The following is a 24,836-nucleotide window of genomic DNA, read 5'->3' as shown; positions in this document are numbered from 1 at the left end:
TCTGTCTAAAATTGCAGTTTTAATACAGGTTGAGGTGAATAGCATTGGGCCAAGGTTTATTCCGTCACTTGTCTTCAGTCATTCTCCTGTCAAAATCAGCTCCTGAATCTTTTGACTCAATTCCTTTTCTTCCTGTTCTCCCTTTTGAGATGCCCTCTTAATTCCTAGCTCTGTCTGCAAGTGTTTGAATGACTTGCCCAAAATCACACGGTTGGTTACTATAAACAGGAATCAAAATCTACTGTATAATAAATATAGTTTGGATTTTATTCTAAAAGCATTTCCTTATGTTTGCCCATGTTGAAATCCATCTGCCACTTTCCTGATGCCCACCCACAACCTTATTATATGGTCATCAAATTATATTTGCCAGTTTGACATTTCACTGCTCAGGTGACCACAGTGTCATCTGAAATTTTGGATTTTATTGTTCTTATATTAAGATACTTCCCATGTTAAAATAATTGATAAAACAACCAGCAAATCCCAGCCCCAACTCCACCCTAGAAGACGGTTCTATTTTGGCACCATGCTGCTTCCCACACCTAAGATGTTTCACTAGGCAGAGAAAGCAGTATTCCGTCACATTAGTTCTATTTGCTGTTTGTTTGTTTGATTTAAAATAATATTAATGATAAAATTATCAACAGCTTTTGGAAATCTAGAAAAGTACATCTAATAAGCCATCATTTAATAGTGTGATCTTTAAACACATGCATGAGAATAAACTAGGGTGCTTGTGAAAAAGGAAATATTGGGCCATACTCAAGATCTACCCAATAAAAATTTCTAGAGTGGTCAGGGATGTTGTAAGGTGAACAAATGATCAGTACCCACTTCTTTGTGGAGGCACAGGGGTTGTCTCTGCTCCCTTCCCTCCCCAAAGGACCCCAGTAGCCCTCTCCCAACTGAAACGACAGGGAATAATTAAACCCAAATTATCTGTCATCTAAGGCACAAGAGTACTTCTTCTCCCAGGTCCAGTGAGTCATCAGGCTGTCCCATAGCCACACTCAGCTTGCAGGCTGTGCAGTGTCTTTAAGAATGAAGGCTGCATCCTTCAGGAAATTTCTTAAAAAAGAATAAAGTCCTAGACCTGTTCTTTCCCTGGGAGGTCTCAGGAGAACCTGTGTCTTCAGACGCACTGCCTGGACTCCATTAGCTGGGTCATTCTATTCCTGCTGTTCCTTCAGAGAGAGGATTGGAAAAAAGAAGTCATTTAAGATCTGCCTGCAAATTGACCTCATCTTATAACCTTAGGAACCTGCATTTTCCATATCACTTTCCAGATATTTCATATATTAATTACAGTTGAAAACCACTGCACTAAACATTACTTACTTGCTTAGTATATACATTTTTTTAATGTTACAGACCTCTTCATATTTCTTAAGTTGTTCTTTATACCAGACAAGATTTCCAAACAAAAAGTGGATGAAAAACAATACAGAATCATACTGGGGAGAATCTTGGTAAAAATTCGGGTTCCTGGGCCTTTCCCTTAGACACTCCGATTCAGTAGGCCTAAAGTGGAGATTGGAGATATTTGTTTTTGACTGTATCACTAGAAATTTTTGTGTTCAGTCAGCTAAGGGAACGTCTGACTTTTTATTTTATCTTAGTAAGCAACTGTGACTTTATAGTGATTGTCAGTCATGGTACTTTTGCAATTGGTTGATTGCCCCTGGAATAATGTAAAATGTATTTAATTCGTAGTGTTGCTATGTCCAAACTCGTTCTGCCCCGAGATCCTGGGGCAAGGAATAACGTCTTTATTCAGGCAGCTGGCAGACCAAGAAGATGGCAGACTAATGTCCTGGTGAACCATCTTCCCCAAGTCAGAATTTAGGCTCCTTTTATACTAAAAAGGGGAAGAGGTGTGTTTGTTGCAAACTTCTTGGTGTTAGAATCCTTCGTTCTTGCAGCTGTCCAAGTGGGTCAGGTCATGGTGTCCCTGTAAACCTCCAGCAAAACAAATGCTACTGTTTCTTCTGAAACTTTTTATCTTTATGTGAATGCAAAAGTGTTAATACCTTTTTAAAGGTCAGAGCCTTGAGAACAGGCTCTCCCGTCTATTTCAGGCTCTAGGCAGCATTCTTTCACAAAAGGTGCAGAAACAGCCCAGGAAACAGACAGTTAACTCCAGAGGAGCAGATCTAATACGGAGTCAGATTTGTTCTTTTGTATCACAATAGTTTTAGATCACCTTTAAGGTAATTAGTGAAATTTAGATTAATATGCTGTTTGGGGGGAAGTGTCCTCATAATTGAGCTGTCATAGGTCTTTTCACTTTATTTCTATTATTAATAAGATGCCCACTTTCCTTTGGTTGCCAGTTCTCCTTTCCTAGTCTTGCACTGCTCATCTTAATATTATCTACCTCATTTTTCTCTGAGCATCAAATAAGGTATTTAAAAATAACCTTAAGCCTCCCTAAGAATCATTTAAAATGATTTCCTTCCTTCCTTTTTTTTTTGTCTCCTAAACTGATTCTCACATTTTATCTCAGTTAATTTGTCTAAAATTGAGTAATTCTTTGGTAGCTATTTTAGGGTTTCCCTTATCCTCGAAGGTTATTGAATTTATAGCCTTATTTATATCTTTCTTTATTGAATTATATTCTTATTTTGTGATCACTTTTATTATCCAGTGCTAAAAATCACATCTAGGATACTGAGTGTTCTAAAACTACTTCTTCTGGAAACTCATTTGTAATATTTAGAAGTGTTCCTGCCACAGTTCACCCCAATGAGATATTTTGAAAATTTACCATAAAATAACAAGAATGATTTTTTAAACAAATGTACTGAAACTCATATATTCTGGGTGTTACGTTCTTCAAAGTAGACATACTGGGAACCAATCTACTTATGCCAGTATAATCTTGTCATTATCCAGAATGTTGTAAAACTGAATGATTCATCTCACTTCTTTATAACCCTTGTCTTTCAGTTCTGTGGCAGGGAGATAGCAGTTGCATAAGTGGAAGGCTTGAAAATGATTAATGTTCCTTCTATGCAACAGACACTGTGCTGAAGGTGTTCCACATATGTTCTCATTTAGTCTTTACAACCAAACAGCCTTTGAGTTTATCTTTCTTTGACAGTTAAAGAATCTGCCACGTGGGTAACAGATATTCTTAACCTATGTTTGCATGATTCTAAAGAGTATACTGCTAAATGTTATGCTTTATTACTGGCTGGTTAAGGGACTCACCCAAGGTCATAGAGTTTTTGTTTTTGTTTTCTTCCCATTGTATCAAAATGCCTCTCTTATGATATCAATGCCAAAGTGGGGTCTTGGATTAATTTATAAATCTTCCCTAAAATCAAATTTAAAAGCTTTGTGTGATTAGAGGTGATTCTCAGCTCACCTATCATAGAAGTAATATTTGCTTCTTTCCAGTTTCATCCCTGTAGATGTTACGAGCAGTTTTTTCTCAGTTCATCAAGAAAGAGAGAATTCATCAACTTTATAAAATTAGATAGAATGTAAGGAGTAACCCATTTAAGTAAAATTGGGGTTATGCTCATCTTTGGGAATGACAGAACTCATCTATGGAGAATGTAAGGTTGCCTGCTATAGTGTGTGTTAATTATCTGTCAGACTGTCTATCAAGAGAATACATAGCCTAATTTGCTTAATAATTAGTGGGGTCTACTTAATATTATAGCACACTTTTTTCTTTAAAGGTAGGCTTTCTTTTACAATGTCAGAGTGTTTAAAAAATATAACTATAAAAAGAAAGAAAAGAAAGAATGTACCAAGTCCAGGATCCTAAAGAATATTTGTATCACTCACCGGTTTAATAAATAAATTAAATCCAACATACGGAAAGAGTTTGCTGTCATCCCGACATCGTGGTGATCAAGTACTTGTAATATAAATCTTACAGATCATCAACTTGAGAATGATTCATATGCACAAATAGCTGCCTTACCACAAGTTGGTCACTGCCACAGGCCCTTCTGATTTTAGTTTTGTTTAAACAAGAGGTATCTCATTAAGAAGCTTGGAGAAAATCTGAAATTCAGGAGTGAGTGAAAGCAGAGAATAAATAAATAAAAAAAAACACAGTAGAAACAATTCAGAGGCTCTAACTTCAGAAATGGATTCTCAGACAGATCTGGCCAAATGCAGCAGACCTGGTGTCTACATTGTATTCCTACCCTGTGGCATAAACTTACACCCCTTAAGCTGATTCCACTAATTAAACAGTCATTGAAGTGAATACACGTTATGCTTTAAAATATGTGATGCCACAGAGAGAATCAGAGATCAGGGCTTTTTACTTTAGTATTTGTTGGTTAAGTCATACCATTTTGCCGTTAACATCCTCCTGAGATAACGTCTCAAAAAGAAAGGAGTATGGGTTCCATGGGAAGAGAGCTGGATAGGATGTGAAGGTTAATAGGAGGGATTTGGGGCATCATTTAAAAAATGAGGTCAGACAAAGAGCTGTTGAAGCAGACTTAATTATGTTGTAATCCCAGTTCTGCCTTAACTATGTGACCTTCCCTTTCTACTTCGTTTCTTGATTCATACAATAGCCTTGAGACTGTTGTAAAGATTAGAATAATCATGTATGTAGAGAACCTCGCACAGTTTACAGGTTTCTTGGTGCTAAGGATTCCAGAACAACACACCCTCTGAATTTCAAAGAACTCCTGGTCTAATAGGAAAGATAGACAAGGTGACGGTTCTGTTCAAAGAGATCATATTACAATGTGCAAAACAGGAAAATAAAGAGGCATGACAGGTGAGAGGCACAAAGAGGACGGGCAACAATGCCTCGGGGCTATCCAGAGCATTTGCAGAGTGGAGTTGACATTTGAGTGCAGTGTTGACAAAGCAAAGGAGTTTGTCAATTGCCCCAATTCTGCCCTGGCATTATAGAGGGGAAAACATACCCAAAGGAACTAGGGAAGAAAGGTAAATAAAAGGAAGTGGAATATGAAGACAATGTATTTTTCAATTTCTCGTCTGAGGCTGGCTCTGCCTGTACGAGGAAGCATGAGTAGGGAGGAATGAGAATTTATTTTCTCAGGTCATGGAGATCGTGATCTAAATTTATTTAGATGACGTGTTATGAACTAGGTAGTATTTTGTGAGTTAAAGAGCAACCAAACCATTACAATTTTCTCTGGAAAAATATCTTGTCTCTGAAGCGCTGATTTGTGGCGGAACACATGGAATATAATTTGTTCGTTACTGAGCATTGTGGAAAAGAGCGTAGACTCTGGAGCTAGACTTCCTGAATTCAAAACCTGACTGTAGCATTTAATAGCCGTGACTTTGGACAATTTTTCAACCTTCCTGATGTAGCTTCCTCAGAGGTAAAAAGAGTGTAATTATTAGATCAATTCAAAGGGCTGGAAGAACTGATACTCCTAAAGGACTTACAGACGTGCCAGGTATACAGCAAAGCCATGTGAGGACTGCATAGAATTTTCGTTACTATAGTATCATACTTTTGAACAGTAACTAGTGCATAACCTGAAATGTCATACTGGGCCTCTAACTGTAATTTTCAGTTTTAATTTTTCTCTACAAATTTAGAAATCTTATGAAAAGGCGACAAAATTCTTTCACAACTCCAATTACCAGCAATATAAAAAAATACAATTAGCAGTAAAAATCAAGCCCTTACAGATCAGAATTGCATCTGTCATTAAATTGCTTACTTCTCCAAACCTACTAAAGCCTGTGGAACAAGCAGATTTATCAAGCTGGGATAAACTCATGTGTAACTTTATTAATTTATTTTAAAGCAGATTTCCAAACACTTTTCAGCGTTAGAAAGTCAAAATTTGTGTAGCTAGTGTGTTTGTAGTGAACACTTAGCTATAGGTACAGTCCTGCTTCTGGTTCTTTTCCTTTCTTTCTTTTTGTATATATACACGTATTTTTTCTTTAATTGAAATGTGGTCAGTTTACAATGTTGTGTCAGTTTCTGGTGCACAGCATAATGCTTCAGTCATACATGAACATACATATATTCGTTTTCATATTCTTTTTCATCATAAGTTACTATAAGGGATTGAATGTAGTTCCTTGTGCTATGCAGTATGAACTTGCTTCTCTATTTTATATATATTAGTACCTGCAAATCTTGAACTCCCAGTTTTTCCCTTCCCAGCCCCTACCCCCTCTCCTTGTAACCATAAGTTTGTTTTCTATGTCTGTAAGTCTGTTTCTGTTTTGTAAATAAGTTCATTGATAAAAGAATTCAGCAAGGTAAGAGTATACAAGATTAACATACTGAAATCAGTGGCATTTCTTTACAATATCAATGAAATATCAGAAAAGGAAAGCAAAGAAACAATCCCTTTTAAAACTGCACCCAAAAAAATAAAATATTTAGGAATAAATCTGACCAAAGAGGTGGTTCTCTTCTGAAAGCGCTTCTTCCTGCCCAAACAGAACTAGAACAGTTTGCAAAGGCGTCCCCGTTTCCCCTGGGACTCCTGCTCTGACTCACTCCCTTCTTTTCCAAAGGAAGAAAAGGTGTATCTTTTGCAGCCTGTTGAATACCAGTTTCTGGTTGCTGTTACTTTTTAATGTAAATAGTTATAGTCAATAATTATGCTTATTGGTGGCCACATTATTTTGGTCCTCTATCTTGGCTTAATACTGGGTAACATGTTTAACACAAAAGGATAACAAATTAATGTTGTTCGACTGTTGTGTGTTATAGAGTCAAATAGATTATTTTGTGAAAAGCAAGGTGTGAAAACTCAAAAAATTGTGATTTTTTTCATCATCATTAACAGGCTTAAGATAGAATCTCCTTTCATCAATGCTAAAGACCTAAGATAAATGTCTTTAGCAAACAAAGAATTAACAGTACTACAACATAGTAATGCTTCAGTCCATTTTTAAATATTGTATCTTTTTTGTCATACACACATATATGCATCTATAGAGAATCAAAAATGAGTAAACTCAATTTTTCTTCCTAAATGATACTGAAATCTGAAATTACCTGTGAGGATTTGGGGAAAATTCTGGAAGCTCTATGATATTTTTCCAGTCCTGATAAGTGACAAATTCTGGAAAGAATTCGAAGGTTAGTTGTCATTCTATGCCTGTGTGGATAGTTGGTGCTCAAAAACCAACCCAGATCACTTGGCTTGTAGGAGACAAGGACTATCCATGTACATGGACCATGATCCAAACCTCTTGTACGACCCCAAACTAAGTGTAAGACACAGCTGTAGCCACCAACAAGTTATCTGTCTCATTCCAGAGAAGTGAGGCCTGCAAACACGAAATAGTAAGTGAAATGTAACTAAGTAAATTTGAGAAGTGCCAATAGTTTGTTTATTGTAAGTATCTGCATATAATCTTGAACGCTTTAAGGATTTTTAGGTTGGACCCATCACGCTGGTTTACTGAGGTACTAGAAGGCATTCTTGAGGAAAGGAAATTTAGCCCAGTCTTGTTAATGGAGAATATTTGCATGTATATATGGGTTAACATCTCCAGTGTAACAAATGAATTAATGTGTTGTTTCAGAGACAGCCTAACCAGAACAGTGGACTTAATGGTCAAACGGTAACTCAGATTGAACATTTAGCTATGGACCGGATTTCTAGGGCTTCGCATGCCAAAATGAGGACTTGGAGTTTTACCGATAAGGCAGTGGAAAATCACTGATGTTTTTAAGAAAGGAAAATAAATGATGATAATACTATTTTACAAAGATAAAAATGTAGTCCTTGTGTTGTGGGAGAATAGGTTCTTGCCTTGCGCAGGAAACAATGCAAGAGCAAGGCATAGTAAATAGAAGGCAAGTTTATTTAGGGAGATACATACTTCACAGAGAGTGGGGTCTGTCTCACTCGAAGGGAAAATGGAAAAAGGCTTAGGAGATACACACCCCATAGGCAGAATGTGGGCCGTCTCAGAAAGGTGAGAAGGAGAGAAGCCGAGAGCTGTGGGGTGTTTAGTTTGAAGTAAAAGGAGATACACACTCCATAGACAGTGCAGGCCATCTCAGGAGGCAACTGAGAGAGTGACCACGAGGTACGGAGCTCTTAGGTCTTGTGGGTTTGGTAATTTCGTATGCTAATGAGTAGGAGGATTATTCTAACTACTTTGGGAAAGGGACAAGGATTTCCAGGAAACACCCCACCACCACCTGCTTTTTGACCTTTTATGGTCAGCCTGGGAACTGTCATGGCACCTGCAGGTGTGCCTGAGGTTCAAGGTCTACTGGAAGTCCAGTCTTCCACCATCTTGGTTCTAACCAGTTTGTCCTGTCCTCAATTGCTGTGTTATTCCTTCACTGATTGTGCCCTGTCCCCTTTCCTCCCACTTCAGTTATACAGAATAGATTGGGTGGAGAAGACTGCACAGTCCAGGGACAAGAATGATAGTGATCAAGGTCAAGGTAGTGAAGGTTTGAATTAACATTATGTCTGTGGGAAGAAGCAGGAAGAGATGTGTACAAGAAATACTAGAAAGAATGTTATGAAACTCCTTGGATTGCTCTGAAACACTCAAACTTCAAGTGAAAAGTAAATAAAATGTTTATCAGAAACAATCCAAGATAGTAGACCAAAACTTTAATAGGAAAATGAGATCAAATATTTAATAAGAGAAACTTACGGACCATGGAATCCAAGCTGACCCAAAGAGTGATATGTAACCAGACAGAAATTAATCAATTTATGTCTAAACACTGCAGGTATGAAGAAGAATAAACACTATTTCCTCATTGCTAGAAACCACAATGCAGTGAGGATATAGAGAAGAAGACAAGGTATGCATGAAAATAATGGCTTGCATTGTGTACGATGAAAACAAAGAATAGAGTAAAATTAATTCTTCCAAAGATAGGGAGTTGAAATTTGAGTGTGATTTTGAAAGCTGAATGGTAATTTATTAAATAGAGGGAAAGGTTAAAAGAATTACAGAGGGGGTCAAAATCATGTAGTTGTAAAGTGGCTTGGTTAGTTTGGGAAGTGGAGAAAGGCACTGTTTGGCTACAGTGTGAGATTTGTGAGGGAAGGAGACACTAAGTATAAGACTATCTGAAAGATAAGGTCTAGATTATGAAAGGCTTTGAATGTGGTGCTATGAGGTTCCGACTTTATTTTTAAAGCATTATTGGGTAAACAGAGTCTTTTCAACAGAGAATTGGCATAAAAAGTTTTTGTTATTTTTGTTGTTTGTTGCTCTTTTGTGATTTAGTTGCTTGCTTGCTTTCAGGACAATAACTCTAGTAGTAGGAAAGACAGACTAACAGATTCAAATGATGTGCGGTCTTGAATGGCTTTTTTAAAGAAAAGAATGGATCGACAGACAGTGCCACAGCTCTACTCTTCTATTGACTGATGGAAGTCAAATGACTATGACAGAGGAGAACCCAGATTTCTTTTCCACAAACAGAGTGAGGACTCAAAACAGCTACATCAAAAGATGAGTTTGCTTGTAATTACCTGAGAGTTCAAAGGACAAGCTACAAAGACCTCAGAAAGAAAGACAGACTAAAAAAGAATTAGGAGTAGGATTGGGCTACATAAGAGAGTTCAGATTTAATGATGATGGTTTTGACCAGTAAGATAATTGGAATAGCTATACACAAATAACTGTAATGTAAGACAGAATGTAATGAGTCTCATAAGAAATAAAACACCACAGGAATCCAGAAGTAGCGGACAAGATTTCTTGCTGAAGGAATCACAGAAGTTTTCTGGGTTTGGTCAGTTACTGAAAAGGGGGCTGTTTTCCCCTCCTCTTCCTCATTCTCTTCTTCTTCTATTGATGAGATGCAATTTGAAATGAAGCTTATTGATAAACTCAGTTTTAGAATGCCTGGGATGATATGAATGTATTTTTAGATAAGGACCAACAGTGTGAAGGCTCAGCATCAGTTAGGGATGAATTATACTTTGAAAACAGCAAGCATTTCTGTTACATAAAATATTGGATGCATGAAGGGAAAGAGTGAGAGTAAAGTTGTAAAGATAATTTAGGACAAGAACATTATGAGCATCAGGGTAGTCTGTGAGTGGAAAACTACGAAACATAGACATAAATAAAGAGAAAGGATTCACGGCATGCTTTTCAGCAGCTGCAGTCAACTCTGTTGCAGTAATCTATCCTCCTCCTAGCTCAGTCTTCCTCATCTACAGAAGGTGTTATATTCTGTCTTGGTGACATCTGTATTTACATCAGCATCCCTTTCAGTGTCCTGACCCCTTGGTGTCTTGACCTCCTTGCTTCCCATGAGCTTGTACTCCATCTCATCTTAGCCTCTCAGTACAAAGGTAAATAGCCTGAATTTTGCCATCACCAATCATTCTGCCTTCATCAAAATCTCAATTTGAACTAAACAGCTCTCTGCCCACAGCCTCCTTTCTGTCCAAATAATTCTGTTTCGCACTTGCCACCCAAGCACTTCTTCAGCCCCTCAGGCTTTCCAGTCCTTTGATTAATCCACTGTCTCACTGTCATCACATCCTCATGGCCTCCAGTGCCTTCCCTCTCTAGTTTAGATTACAGTCACCTATTATAAACATTCTTCTCTGTAAACTCCTAACTCTGTATCTCCCCGATCTATCATATTCTACTCACTTGGCCAATGTCTAATCCCAAACTCACACTTTGTTCCATTGACTTTGTGTTTCTATCTATGCAGCAGATTGTGGGTATAAAAATATAGAGATAACTTTGAGCACAGGTTTTGCTGTAAATTTATGATGTTATGCATTTTTCCGGTAGTAAATATAACATGTATTACCTGTGTCTGTATCCATTTAGGCTTCCTTACCTCTTCTTACGATTAATGAACTGCTCCTGGCAGTTCTGTGCCCTGGATCCCATGCCCTCTTAACCTAATGCAAGGAGTTCCCTTCTTCAGTTATCCCTTCTGTCTCATAAGCATCACTTGTGTCCTCCATACCGAATCATTCTGAGCAGTAAACATATTGGAATATTTACTGTCTTAAAAGCAACGATTTCTTGATTCAACACCCCCTCCGGTTTTCCTCTTATTTTCTTTGCTCAACTTTATAGCAAGACTTCTTCCAAGATCTGCATAAACTCTATCTCAGATATCTCTTCTATTTTCCCTTGTATCTAGTCCTATGAGACTTTAATGACCGCCACTCATGCCACCAAGGATTTTCACAATTGCCAAAGCTAATGAGCTGAATGAATGGGAATCCAAATTAAAGCAGTGACAATCAGAATGGACAGAAAGGGATGGATGGGAAAGAAGTCATAAAACCCAATTAACAGAACGTGGCAATTGATTGATTATGAAGAAATTAAGATGTTTTATTGGCTCACAAAATATTTTTTGATCTAATATCATATCTCAATAATTTAAAACTAAATATAGATTTTGTAATTCAAGATTTGAAAATTACATTCAAGTTTCCTCAAAATCAAGAAAAAACATAAGCATTGAAATACTTAAAAATAAAATATTCTCAGCTTTGATGTCATCAGTCACACATCTTCCACATAGTTGATGACAAGTAGATTAATTAGTTCAGTTATCAGATTTGTTTTAGCCCTGACTTTGTAGGGTTTGAAGATACAAAAGGAACAAAACAGTGTAGTCCCAGCCCTGAGTTGGGTGGGGAGGGCCAAGGGGTAGAGAGTAAGGAAGGACTTTACTGAGAAACTAGTATTTAAGTAAACTTAGTTGTCTGCAAAATTGGAAGTGACTAAATGAATTCTGCTTTGCAAACAGCAGGAACTCTTCCTGGGGAGCAACATAGAATAATGAGGTTAAGTTGGCTTCAGAATGAATATAGTACTAAATTTGAACCCTTTACCTGACATTTAATAGCTCAGAGATATTGAGCAAGTTACTTTAATGTATTCAATACTCAGTTTTTTCTGATTTAAAATGAGATAATCGTATCTACCTTGTTGTGCTTGAAAGATTTAAATGACAATTTAGTTGCGTGCAGTTAACACAGCATCCGGCTTATAGCAAGTGTTCCGCCAATGTTTATTCTCTATCTAGAGTCTTTAATGCACATAAAGCCCTGTGATGAGGCTGTGATGATGGACATTCCTCCCTCTGGAAATATGTATCTTTTGAACCATATCATCCACAGAGTCTTTGAAATCAGTAAGCGTTTATGAAATAAAATATGTGGTGAATTGTTTACAGAGCAAATCAGAGCCTGGTATGTTTAGCATCTCCAACTTGAGTGCTGACAGTGGGAGCGCTGGCGCTCTCAGCAACAAGACTGAAGTGAGAAAACAATCTGGGCAGATGAAAGCTTAAAAATAAACTTTTAACAATAGTTTAAAACAACCCTTTTGTCACATTTTTCTCCCAGAGTCATGCAGCTGATCAGCTGAGCCGGCAGAACTAATCCCCTCCAGGGTATTTTAAGTCCCTAGGCTTCTTGGTGATTACTGTATGAGTAGGTAGACAGCTATGGGTAGGAAACTTTCTGGAAGGGACAAGCTTTCTAAAGAGTATTAAAAAGTTAGATATAAAAGGCAGCGTGGGTGAGCGTTCTAGGAAGTTGCAAGGAAGAGAAGTACACTCAAGCGAACTTAAATGAGAGACTTTGATTTTCAGGAAACATTCAATGATAAGAGAAAGGAGATATTAGAGAAACCCAAGGTCAGGGTCTGTAATATGGCTTGACTCGGGAATGTGACTGCAAAGGAGCTGAATCCAGTTGGTTTTAGGAATCTTAGCAAGAGGAGTGTATGACTGTTTCTTCCTCTCTTCCCCCGGAGGTGACGCAGCTGTTAGACTCAGTGTTTCTACTCTCCATTGGCCTAGTTTTACCCTCCAGTTTGAGTGTGTCCCCCCTGCCTTCTAGATGGTGTGTGTGTAGAAACTGCTCCCTCCTAACTGAAGTTTGCCCTGTCTCCCCTTTGTCTTATTTTTATCTCACTGCACACTTTTAGTTTCTTGTAGAAAGGACTGGAGCTACAACAATTTAGGATTAATGTGTTTAGTGCAGTGAGGAAAAGCCATCATACGTCTGAGGCATTTTACTTTCTTTTTTTAATGGTAGATTCTGGTAGAAATATTCAAATAAATTGTATAGAAATACAGTTTTTAATTAAATCACAATTGAAAAGAACCAACTCTAATTAAGATAGAAGATTCCCACAGAACTGTTTAGAGATCTTCAAAGCATGTAATTACTGGATTGAGCATTAATCTGCCATTTGGAACCATTGTATTTTTATTTTTAATTTTCTTTTGAGTCAGTGTAGTTCTTTACCCATTATTACTGGGTCCAGTTAAAGAAAGGTTGACTTTCAAAGAAGGGTCCTTGGCTGTAGAAATGAGGACCCTAGTTTATTCAATAGCTGATTTGTTATTTCACTTATAAAGGTCTTGGTAATATCTCATAAAAATCAAAGTACTGAAAATTAGCAGGTATCAAATTTTTTACTCTCTTTTCTAATGTTCGAAAGGCAAACACATAGACACACAGACACACAGACGCACTTCACAAAGTCACAGAAAACTTGAGCCAAAAAACTTAACCATAAGCTTTAATAATGGATTTATCATAAAGCCATATATATATGTATTGGTATGTAGATGTATTTACAGAGAAGTTTCTGTAGCTTTATTTGTGAGTAGAAATTCATAAAAATAAGAAAAATACTTTTTTAAAAAAGAAAACCTTCTCAACATCTCGTTCAAAGTGAATATTCAACCTTTAGTAACCAAATTTTTCAAGTTTGCTCTTTCTAGTCTATTATTTTAATGCTAGGGAGCTTATATGTTTTTTCAGAAAAATATGTATAGAGTTGATTTCTTTAGACTTTACTTTTATAAGTTCTTTCCCAAGTTACTGATGCATAGAGAATAAGCTCTCAGATGGTGGTGGGAGAGATGGACAGACTTCCCTAAATCACTGTGGCACAGACAGCAGAGCAAAATGTCTTAAAATGTAGTAATCAGAGGAAATCAATTACAGTGTGAGGCAACCTTTTAATCGATTTATTCCTGGTGGTTGGGAAGGGGAAAAAATCTATACCTGATTTTTTTCTCTGGTTCTGTTTCTCTGATTTTCAGAACATGTATAATAGTGAAGAAAGACATATTCTCCCAATGATAACCTCTCTGGTTCTTCTCAGTCTCCCTAGATAAATAGCGCTTGTACTGGGGCATGTATTTGAAGATAGCACAAGTCATTTATTTCCTTTTGTCAAGAGATCCTTCAATCCTTTTGTTTACATAACAATGAGTCACCTCCAGAAATTATGATTCAGGGTGATACACACTTTTTGAGGTGAGAAAACAGTATGTTATCTATCTATCTAGGCTTGTGAAATTGTTACTTAGGGGCTCATCAGGGAATTGAAAAGAAGCCATCTGGACACTTTCTTAAGTGATTAAAATTTTCGCAGGTTATAACTTTTAACTTATTTGAATACAGTAAGTAAAAACGATCTGTTTACGTGCAACATTTATTCCCTAACACACCAGTGCTAGACTTCTAAACCCACAATAACAGATAGGATTCTCATTATACCTGAGAAAACAGATCCACAGAGGTTCTGTCATCGTCTCAATGTTTCAGCAGAGCCAGAGATGGAGTTGGGATTTGCATCATTTATCTACGAATCACGGGTTGATATTTGATATGTCCTGAAAGCATGAGTATAGTTTTGTGACATAGCACAGTATCTGGTAGGCATAACGGGCACTATTTAGTCATTTCCTTCCTCCCCTCACTCATTTTTATCATCATCATCATCATCATCATCATCATCATCATCATCATTTCTTGTTACTACTTATTTGAGCTTTCATTTCTTTATCAGGGGATTTACGTCGCACAATAACTATATATTTATATTCAGATTCCTAAAGACAGTAAAAAAAAATTACAAGGGAAGCCACAATTGAAATTCAAGTACTATCAAGCAAAATAATGTAAGGAACTCTAATATCACAAATATTTCTGGTGAAATAAAAGAAAATCCCCAAGACACTTTACTAAGTAATTTCAACACATTTAAATTTACAAACCATATAATGCGAAAACTACAGTTTAGTTCATAGGGCCTTCATTTTGATGCTTATCCTACGTGAATCTTCATTATGCTTACCGTATTCAATTTACCAATAAGTAATAACTGGTTATAATGAGTATGTATAATATTAACTCCACGTGCTATATCTAAATAAAATCAGGTGCCTATTGATTGTTGAAGCTGTTTTTCCAGCAGCATGTGCAAGCAAATTTATCAAGCCACTGATGAAGCATCTTAATAGATGAATAATAAAATATAACATTTGTAGATATTATTTATCATCTAGCTCCTATTTATATTTGAAATTTCTCTTTGACTACTTCTTCATACTCAGTGCAATAAAATTGAATCTTCTGCTAATATTCCAGACAGAATCTCAAGCCCCTGTCTTTGCTAACTGTCTCTTTCACTTGAGTCACTAAACCTCCACCAGCACATCTTCAAATCCATCCCACTGTCACAAACCACTTAAGGCAGTTCCCTCATTTTTTCTCAGTTTTCCTAGTCAATAACCTCTCCTTTCTCTCAGCTTCCATAGTACTTTATCTATGCTTTTCTAATTTCATTTATCCTCTTTTACTCGGATAGACACAGATATTAGAATTAATATTCTCTACTAAAAGTTTCAATGTTTTAAAATAGAGCAAATGTCGTATATTGATTTTTCTTGGCCCTAACCCACCACCACTCCTTCTTGTCCTTTGCCTAATCTAGAGAGTGCTAGACCCAGAAGCCAGAAGAGCTATGGAGTAGAACCTGACGTAGGGTCACCACTGGTTACGCTGAGCCCGGCGAGGTATCAATCAGAACTTTCTCTGGCTGCAACTGAGAAACCGAACTTGAAATAACAAACAAAATAGGAAATTCATTTCATTTAACTGAGAGAAGTTCAAGAAACTAAATCCCACGTGGAACCAACATTCTGCCTGTACTTTTTTCGTCTCTGTCTGCATTGGCTTAATTCTGTCTAAATTGGCTTAACTCTCTTCAATGGCAGGGTATCTCCTTCCACTAGTGGAAGCACCAGTGGCTCTCAGACTTGCAGGCTCTGTTTTTTTTTCTTTTTTTGCCACAAGGGAGGAACTGAGACTTAGACTTCTGGTCCCTAGTTCAAAAGTGCCAACCTCAGCTGCCCATCCATGAATCAAACAACGTGTCTAGGGCAATGAGGTAATCTAATTAGCCAAGTTGGGATCAGATGCCCATAACAAGTTAATAACCACAGCGGAACCTATAGGAAGATAGTGGATACCATTCAACTCTCATGGTTAAAGAAGATGGAAGAAGTTTTTCCCCCAAAAAGCACTGATTTGCAGATACTAACTACTATATATAAAATAGATAAACAAAAGTTTATACTGTATAACACAGGAAACTATAGTCAATATCTTGTAGCAACCTATAATGAAAAAGAATATGAAAACAAATTTATGTATGCATATGTATGACTGAACTATTATGCTGGACACCAGAAATTGACACAACATTATAAACTGATGATATGTCAATGAAAAAAAATTTTTTTTAAAGCACTGGGAAGACAGCTACTATTGTTAGAAGACAAGAAACTGTTTTTGAGTAAAACTGACAGATACTGAAGACAAAAATGTAAATGTTCTTATATGAACATAAGAAAATGACCAGCCAAACGTTTTTAACTCATTAGCTAAACCAAGTTTTTAAGGTTTATTGGACATGAATTCTTGACCCTAGATGTGAGTATTACTATGAGTGTCAGATGGAAATGTCATTTGAAATATTTAACAACTGCTGTCACTTAGATGCTGACTAATCAGAATTGATCTCTAGACAGAATAAAACCCAGCTTTGATGTGTGTACCAGTACATAAAAGTTAAATATAATTTGCTTTACTGTTAAGGCAAGCCATCCTAACAATCATCAGTGAGAAGTAACATGATAAAAATCAGACCAGGGTATGTCCTGTTTTGAATATCTTTAATGTACATAAAGTCACCTAAAGAAACAATTCAAATATACAGTGTGTAGTCCCATTTTCAAAGATTACATATCACCGGTCTTGGAGTTGAACGCTGTACCCTGAAAGTTTAGTAAGTTATCCAGATAATGTGGAGATCATTGGCTCTGTGTTCTGCAATGCACTGGGAGAAACACTGCTCTAAGTTGCATTCCACTTAGGGAAAAGCACCCTAGCTCTTTGTAAGTAATTGAAATAAATAAGAAAATCAACAACCATGAACACTTAGGAGAGGAGAGTAACGTGCTCTCAGCTGGAAGACTTCTGTTTATTAGGAATTAGAGTAATTTGAGGTCACCTTCTACTGGCACGTAATCCCAAAGTAGGGCAGTCAACTAAGCCAGAAGGCTCAGGTGTGCGGAAGGCGATGAAGACACAAGGCAGTGTCTCTTGAACATACTTAGCTTAATACCAGGAGCTATCAAAAAATAAAGGAGCTGCCTTGACTGAAGAGATAAGCCTATTTTGATCTCTAACTATGTGTCTTACAGGACTGTTTCCCTTTCCTTTCATCATCAAACTCTACTTTACAAAAGAAATTACAAGCATAGCTGCATGTGACTTGAGATGTTAAAAATTACAGCTGAAATAAACCAGATTTCCATGGCAAACCATTAATGATTGATGTACTACATGTGATATGCCTGGACTCTAATACTTTGTGATTGAAGTTCCTCAAAAGAGTGATGTCAAGGAATTGCTAATTATCAGAGAAATGCAAATCAAAACTACAGTGAGGTATAACCTCACATCAGTAAAAGAATGACCATCATTCAAAAGTCCACAAATGGTAAATGCTGGAGAGGCTGTGAAAAAAAAGAGAACCCTCCTACACTGAGATAGGAATGCAGTTTGGTGCGACCATCATGGAAAACAGTATGGAGATCCTCCAAAGACTGAAAATAGACTTACCATATGATCCAGCAATCCCACTCCTGGGCATATATCCAGCGGGAAATTTAAGTCAAAAAAATACATTCACCCCAATGTTCATAGCAATAGTGTTTACAATAGCCAAGACAGAGAAACAACCAAATGCCCATTGACAGATGACTGGATAAAGAAGCTGTGGTATATTTATACAATGGAATACTACTCAGCCATAAAAATAATAAAATAATGCCATTTGTAGCAACATGGATGGACCTGGAGATTGCCATTCTAAGTAAAGTAAGCCAGAAAGAGAAAAAAATACTATATGATATCACTTATATGTAGAATCTTAAAAAAAAAAAAACAAGACAAATGAACATACTTAGAAAAGAGAAACAGACTCAGAGACATAGAAAACAAACTTATGGTTACCAGTAGGGGAAGAGGGGGAAGGGATAAATTGGGAGTTAGAGATTTGCAGATACTAACTAATATATATAAAATAGATAAACAACAAGTTTATACTGTATAGCACAGGGAACTATATTCAATATCTTACAGTAATCTATAATAAAAAAGAATATGAGTATGAAATTATGTATGTATATGTATGCCTGAAGCATTATGCTGTACACCAGAAATTGACACAACGTTGTAAACTGACTAGACTTCAAAAAAATAAATGAAGGAAGGAATAGATAAATAAATTACTATTCTCACAATCCCCTCAAATGCACACAATACGTTTGAGATACCTCATTCAGGGCATCATCACCTCCTGTTTCACATTACAATTATTTTCATATAATTGGAAGCTCTTCTCCCATCCTTGAGTACATGTTTCTTTTTTGAAGAATATGTTTGTTGAGTGCTTGAGAGCACTGTCCATGGCTGGTATATCTTTGTAACTCCCACAATGCCTGGCAAAATGCTTGCATATTATAGATATTCTATACGTATATGTTGACTTAATAAAGAAGTATTCATTTATTTGACAATGACAAAGAAAGTTCTAAGACCTCTAGCTATTTAAAAAAATCAACACAATTACTTACCATGGGACAGGTTCATAGTTATTTCTCTCCTCTGGAATGTAATCAGTAGCTAAACTACCAGTGTTGATTAACTTTCAGTAATTATTATTTTCAGTGGTATTGAACATCCATGCAATCCAATCCTTAAGGGAAGATCAGGATTTCATCCTAATGATTGAGTCTAAGTGTATGTCTTATTCCAATGCATCAAAAATTTAGCAGTCATCAAATAAATATTAATAACACAGTGCTTTTCAATGTAACAACTCCAGGATGGAAAGAAATAGTGACGGTCATTTTATGTTTAAAGACTATTTTCTATTTCCCAGGTGTGATGGGAGAATATGAGCCGAAAATTGAGGTCCATTTTCCTCTCACGGTTACAGCTGCTAAGGGAGCAACTGTTAAGATGGAGTGCTTTGCACTTGGCAAGTAAGTACATATTCTTCTATAATTAGACACAATTGTTTATGAAGATGTGGTGGTTTATTTTTGGATCACTTATTTTACTAGGTTTTATTTTCTTTGAATGAAACATTGAGGCTTTTTGGTGGCTATTCATTTTTTAAAAGAAGGGCAAATGGGAATTGACAGAGTAATCAGTTATAATTATCTTTCTAGTCACGTCTATGAACAATAATGTATGTAGGTTTGCTATTTTGACATAAAGGAACAATTCCTTAAATAAAAAAACAGCTTTACATCTCTTAGCTTACTTGTCTTAAAATTTCAATATCATTTAAAAATTTTATTCAGCAGTGATGTAAATAAAAAGAGAAAAGTGTGCTATTCTCTCCTAAATTCTGATAAGATATGAGAGTATAAAAATCATAAAGATAATAGTTATAGTGAGCCAATTGATTACTTCAGTACCTCTTGAAATAATAACATGGTAACACCGGCTGTCAATATATACCACACGTAATCATTCCCCAAATCAGAAAGATGATTTAGTTCAGACGTGAGTGCATACTATGCTTAATGATTCTATTTCTGAAGGTTTAAATCTCACGATATATAATCACTTGTCAATTATGTTTACAATATGAGTATTCGGCATAGAAACAAGAGTGAGATTTTGATTATATTTGATTAGAGTATTATGATTTATTTTCAACAGAGTGTTGTTGTTTTCTTTTTTTAGAGTGATAAGACCTCAGAATCCTTTCTAGACTCTATAATTATAATTTGCATAAATGCATCTCTAACACAGTTACTAATCATTCAACTTCAGTTGTCAGCTCATCCCCCAGCATAACTATAAAGTACTTGGAGATTAAACATGTTCTATAAAGGTGTTTAAAGTAGGCTTAGCTTATGGGTCAAAAATATTAGTAAGTATAAAAAAATTCAGCTAGTAAGGAGGGTTTTAGGGCACAACAATGGTAAACACCATGCTTTCTACCGATATTAAGATTGATTGAAATAACATATTGCAATTTTATTTAAATCTAAGTAGGAGCAGGATCATAATAGACTGAAAACAAAATAAACAGCTGTATGGTCCATCAGAAGTGTTGGGTGGTCCAGCAAAAGGTGCCTATAAGTAGAAATATATTTCAGGAACTTAAAATTCATCCAGGAGTCATTTGGCAGATGTCTAAGGAAGATTTCTAAACCCAAATATATTAGCTAAGTGCTCAAGATTAAATAATATCTTAAAAGTCATGGTTTTCACCATTTACTCATGTTGTGGTGTCACATATGCCTGAAAAGTTCCCAGGTAAACAGCTCAATTCTGATAAATACAAAAATAATTATTTTGCCTTGATGTCAAAGGTTTTAGTATATCCTATAGTTAAATAATGCTTAAGTGTCAGAATTTGCACTAAAGCCACAAACAGAAGGAGGTCATCTTATAAAACAAATTAGAGAACTAGATTTATGGAGAACAAAACAATACAGGATATTTCCCCAGGCAGGCTTATTTAATAAGTTTGATGTGTTTGCTTTTGGAAGTCTTGTAATATGCTTAGTAAAGTGATCCTTAAAGTCTCTTTCATTTTAGGTAAGACCCAACTGCCAAATTAAGTTATTTTAATACTTTATTTTCTTCAATTTCTTCACTCCTTCTTTGCTACTCCCTCTCTAACCCCCAATAAATGAATGAATGAATGAATGAATGAATGAATGAATGAATAAATAAATAAATAAATAAATAAATAAATAAATAAAATAAGGCACAAGGCTGTCAAGATGGTCTATGTTGCCCATTTAATACTTTTTTATGTGAAGTGTCACATTATGGGGGGAAAATAACATGTTATGAAAACATGTATCTCTACCTGAAGAGTAACCTTCCATCTGATGAAAGTAAAGATCAAAGAAATAATATCCTTACACGTGTCAATTCCTTTACAGCACATTATCATGTACAGTAGATCATCACTGCATCCCAACATGATCGCAGCAGCTTCACATTAATACCTGAGCATCTGCTTCGATCCCACAGCTCACGTGAGCTGCTTCCCACTTTAACAAGTACACGATTCTCTGGTCGACCTTTGTCTGTCCAAGAACTTCAGTATCTGTATCAATCAGGACCTTGCCACTCAAGCTGATTTGTTCTGTCTGTCTGTCCACACAGAGTGTGTTAACCACGTGGTCCTTGTAGAGTATTATAACCAGATTCTGACACAGAGCATATCAAGCTCTTTTCTGTCTTATGGCCTTTGCAACTGGACCTCCATCGGGACCACCCTTCCTGCTCTTCCCGTACTGGCTCCCGCTTATCCTCTGGCCTCCACTTAAATATCACCTGCTAAAGAGGTCATCTGTCATACTTTGTCTAACTTTGTCACACCCATTACTCTCTATCTAAATACTTGTGTTTTCTTTTTTTCTTCATAACCCTTAATACATTTTAAATTACTTACCTGAGTGTTTCTCTGCTTAAAAAAAAAATATTTCTATCAGTCAGGAATCCAGCCAGAAAGAGGACCCAACCCTCGTGGCTCAAAAGAGTGTAGTAAAGGCGCAAGCTGAAGATCTCTGAGCAGAGTTAAGAGAACCAAGAAAAGAAACTGAGGTCTCTGTAGACTACTGACAGCAGAAAGTCATGCTCACCCTTCAGCTAAAATGAATAAGGGGGAGAAGATAGTGTCCCCAGAACCATGGGAAGCTGGAGATACGGTAATTGGCCAGGGGGCCACTCAACAGGAGCTGCAGCCTTGAAGAGACGCATTAAAAGAACACAGCTGAAGAAAGGGACAGGCAGTTCATATTCTGACCCCTTTAACCTCATGCCCTCTGACCTACTCTGGTGATTCTTATGGTTGAAGGCCACGAGAAGCCGGTGTGCTCGCCCAGAGCAGTTGGCAGTACAGAAAGCAAGGCAGAGAGTCTGGGGGAAGAGGAGGATGACAGGATAACCGTCACGTCACCATCATTAGGTTTTAAGCCCATGAGGTCGGGAGTCATGACTGCAGTCTTCACTCTTCATTTGTGTATTCCTAGTGCCTCCCACAGTGCCAGGCACATAAACAGCACTAAGGAATGAATGAACTCAGAAAATACTGTCTGCTTAATCCAATCAACTCTTTATTATTAACTTTTTTATGTTTAAAGGCTTCTGGCTAACTTGTTTCCTAAACAAATCCACCTACATCCACTCCACACCCCTATCTCTTGTCCTCCCATCTTTACCTATTTAGGTCCAAATTCACTCTGTACTCTTGTCCTCACCTTTCCCTGTCTATTCTGTCTCGCTCCATCAACCTCTGTCTCTCTTTCTTTCTCTCTTAGATCTACAATTTCTCCTTCTCTTTGATTTTACTCTCAAAGCTGATTATTATGTCCAAGTCATATTTACTATTTATTGAAAACAATCCTCAAAAGGTCTCTTTGTCCACTGACTCTTAGTAAGTGTTTGACTGTCTGCTTGTTTCTTTTGAGAGCTTAAGTGAGGTCAATAGGAGAGATTTAATATATTTAAATACTGAGGCAAAGGACAGAGTGAGAAATACATATCACAGAGAAAGATACTTTATGCAATAATAGGTTGAAGGAAAATCAAGACCATAAGCACAAAATTTCGCTGTTTCCACCTTTGCCTCCTCCCAGCCTTACTGGGGCAGTTCAGATTTCCATCTAGAAATCACCATGTTTTATCATTTTATTCACTGAATCAGATGCCTTTCTAGATGCACTTCTTCTCTCAAGGAAAATGATTTATTCATTGATGCCAAGGAGCCATTAAACAAGAGGAGGACTTTGAATAGCTCGTCTCGAAAATGAAAATTGGCTAAAGTATCTTGAAAGAACCTAGAACTGAACACAGGTCTTGAGATTTCGAGAACCAAACATGTGTCAGGAAGGGACCTAGCTTCTAGGAATTTTCAGAGTCCCTGTTCTCATGGAGATGCCATTCCACCTCCATGAACTTAACTGGATCCAGCAGCGCACGCCCTGACCCAGGTGCCCTCCCACAGGCAGTCTGTAGCTCTGGAGAGATTACTGAGAGTAAACAACAGTAGGAGCAGAGTCTCTTCCTCCTGGATTTTCTGTGACATGATCTCATGAAACTTCGATAGGCCAAAGTGGGAAACGTATTTGATTGTTGAAGACTTCTTTCAAAGCATGTCAGAATGCTGTTCCACTGATCACAACTTTATTTTTACTCCTCTTGAAAAGTACATTTACCTCCATATAACTTGTCCGTAAGAGTTTTCAGTTCTTGTAGCTTAGGGGATGTAAATTAATGCAGCCCAGGTTTCACAGATAAACACCCACATAGACACATACACACACACACACACATAGATACTTTTTCTATATTCTTAAAGGAAAATAGCAGAAGGCAAATGATTTGAGGTTTCTGAATTTTACTCTCTCTTAATACCACACAAGTTCACCAACCTGCCTAATTTGAAGTTAAGTAAAAAGTCAACAGGAAAGCTATAAACTGCACATTTTCTCCCAAAGAAATTCTACTTAAATCTGAATTTAGAGAAAAATCAAATGGTTTCTCTATAGGCCGCAGCAGCAGAAGGCAGCAGGAGTGTGCTGGTTACACGCCTAGAAATTTCTCTGCAACTAGAATTACACAACACCGAGTACAGAGAGAACGCACGGGGTGACTGGGACACGCTACGCTTCGTGTCGGTCAATTCTGCAACGGTACCGCTTCCCCAGAAAAATGGGAACTGCTTAAAGAGGCACCACAGGGAAACAACGGTGTGTGAAAGCTTGGGAAATACAGCAAAGTGTAAAAAAAGGGAGGTGGATTAATTACTTTGGAAAGAAAAAGCTGTTTTAGACATATGGAAGGTTATTATCAAGAGATCGCTCACAAGCTGTTCTCCAGTTTCAACCAAGTAGGGGAGGGGGCGGAATTCCACCGGTGGAGATTAAACTGGTGGAATTAGATTGGGTATAGTGTAGAAGTTCTTAACAAAAAAAAGTTGCTAGAGGGAAAATGGGTTATCAGCCGAGGCAGAAGCAGGTCTTTCCCCACACAGCTGTAAGGACATAATAATATCCGTTTGTCTTCTGATAATTTAGATGTAATGTTTCCTGAAAGGAGAGAAATGGTCTGGGTCAGGGTTGAAGATGAGTGTGTTAAACATTCTCTTTTGCTGACCGTTCATCCACCCACTGGGGCTGGATATTAAGTGTCGAAGGCTAGAGTCAAGCAGACTTAATTAGCTGCCTTTTGGCAACTACATTATTACATAACATTCTAACATGCTTGGTTGGTGGCATATGCAGGAAATAGAAATGAAGAGTGTTGCCTTTTCTTGCTCAGCATTCAGCTCAGTGACTTTAGCTGGGGAGAAGAGGTGTCTTGGGTATTTCCCAGGTCGGCTTTTAAACACTGGGCACAGTACTCTGGAAGGGAAATGAGAGATCAGAGGTCAAAGGACAGTGCAGGCAAGGACTCTCTTAAGACCCTAATAATATTTCAGTTGAATGATTCTCTCTAAATGTGGCACGTAATTGA

At 37.1% G+C, this 24,836-nt stretch overlaps 1 protein-coding gene across 5 annotated transcripts in view; it reads left to right on the top strand.

The window, feature by feature from the left end:
* Positions 1-24,836, top strand: part of CNTN5 (contactin 5) — a 1,006,880-nt gene that overhangs the window by 720,498 nt on the left and 261,546 nt on the right. For all 5 annotated transcript variants that reach the window (XM_072968929.1, XM_072968925.1, XM_072968928.1 and 2 more), the window contains one exon: positions 19,225-19,327. In XM_072968929.1, coding sequence (XP_072825030.1) covers positions 19,225-19,327 — 103 coding nt within the window. The remainder of the gene's footprint in view (positions 1-19,224; positions 19,328-24,836) is intronic.

This window comes from Vicugna pacos, chromosome 10 (assembly GCF_048564905.1).
Source record: "Vicugna pacos chromosome 10, VicPac4, whole genome shotgun sequence".
Lineage (NCBI taxonomy): Eukaryota > Metazoa > Chordata > Mammalia > Artiodactyla > Camelidae > Vicugna > Vicugna pacos.
This window is presented reverse-complemented; position numbering and strand designations above follow the sequence as displayed.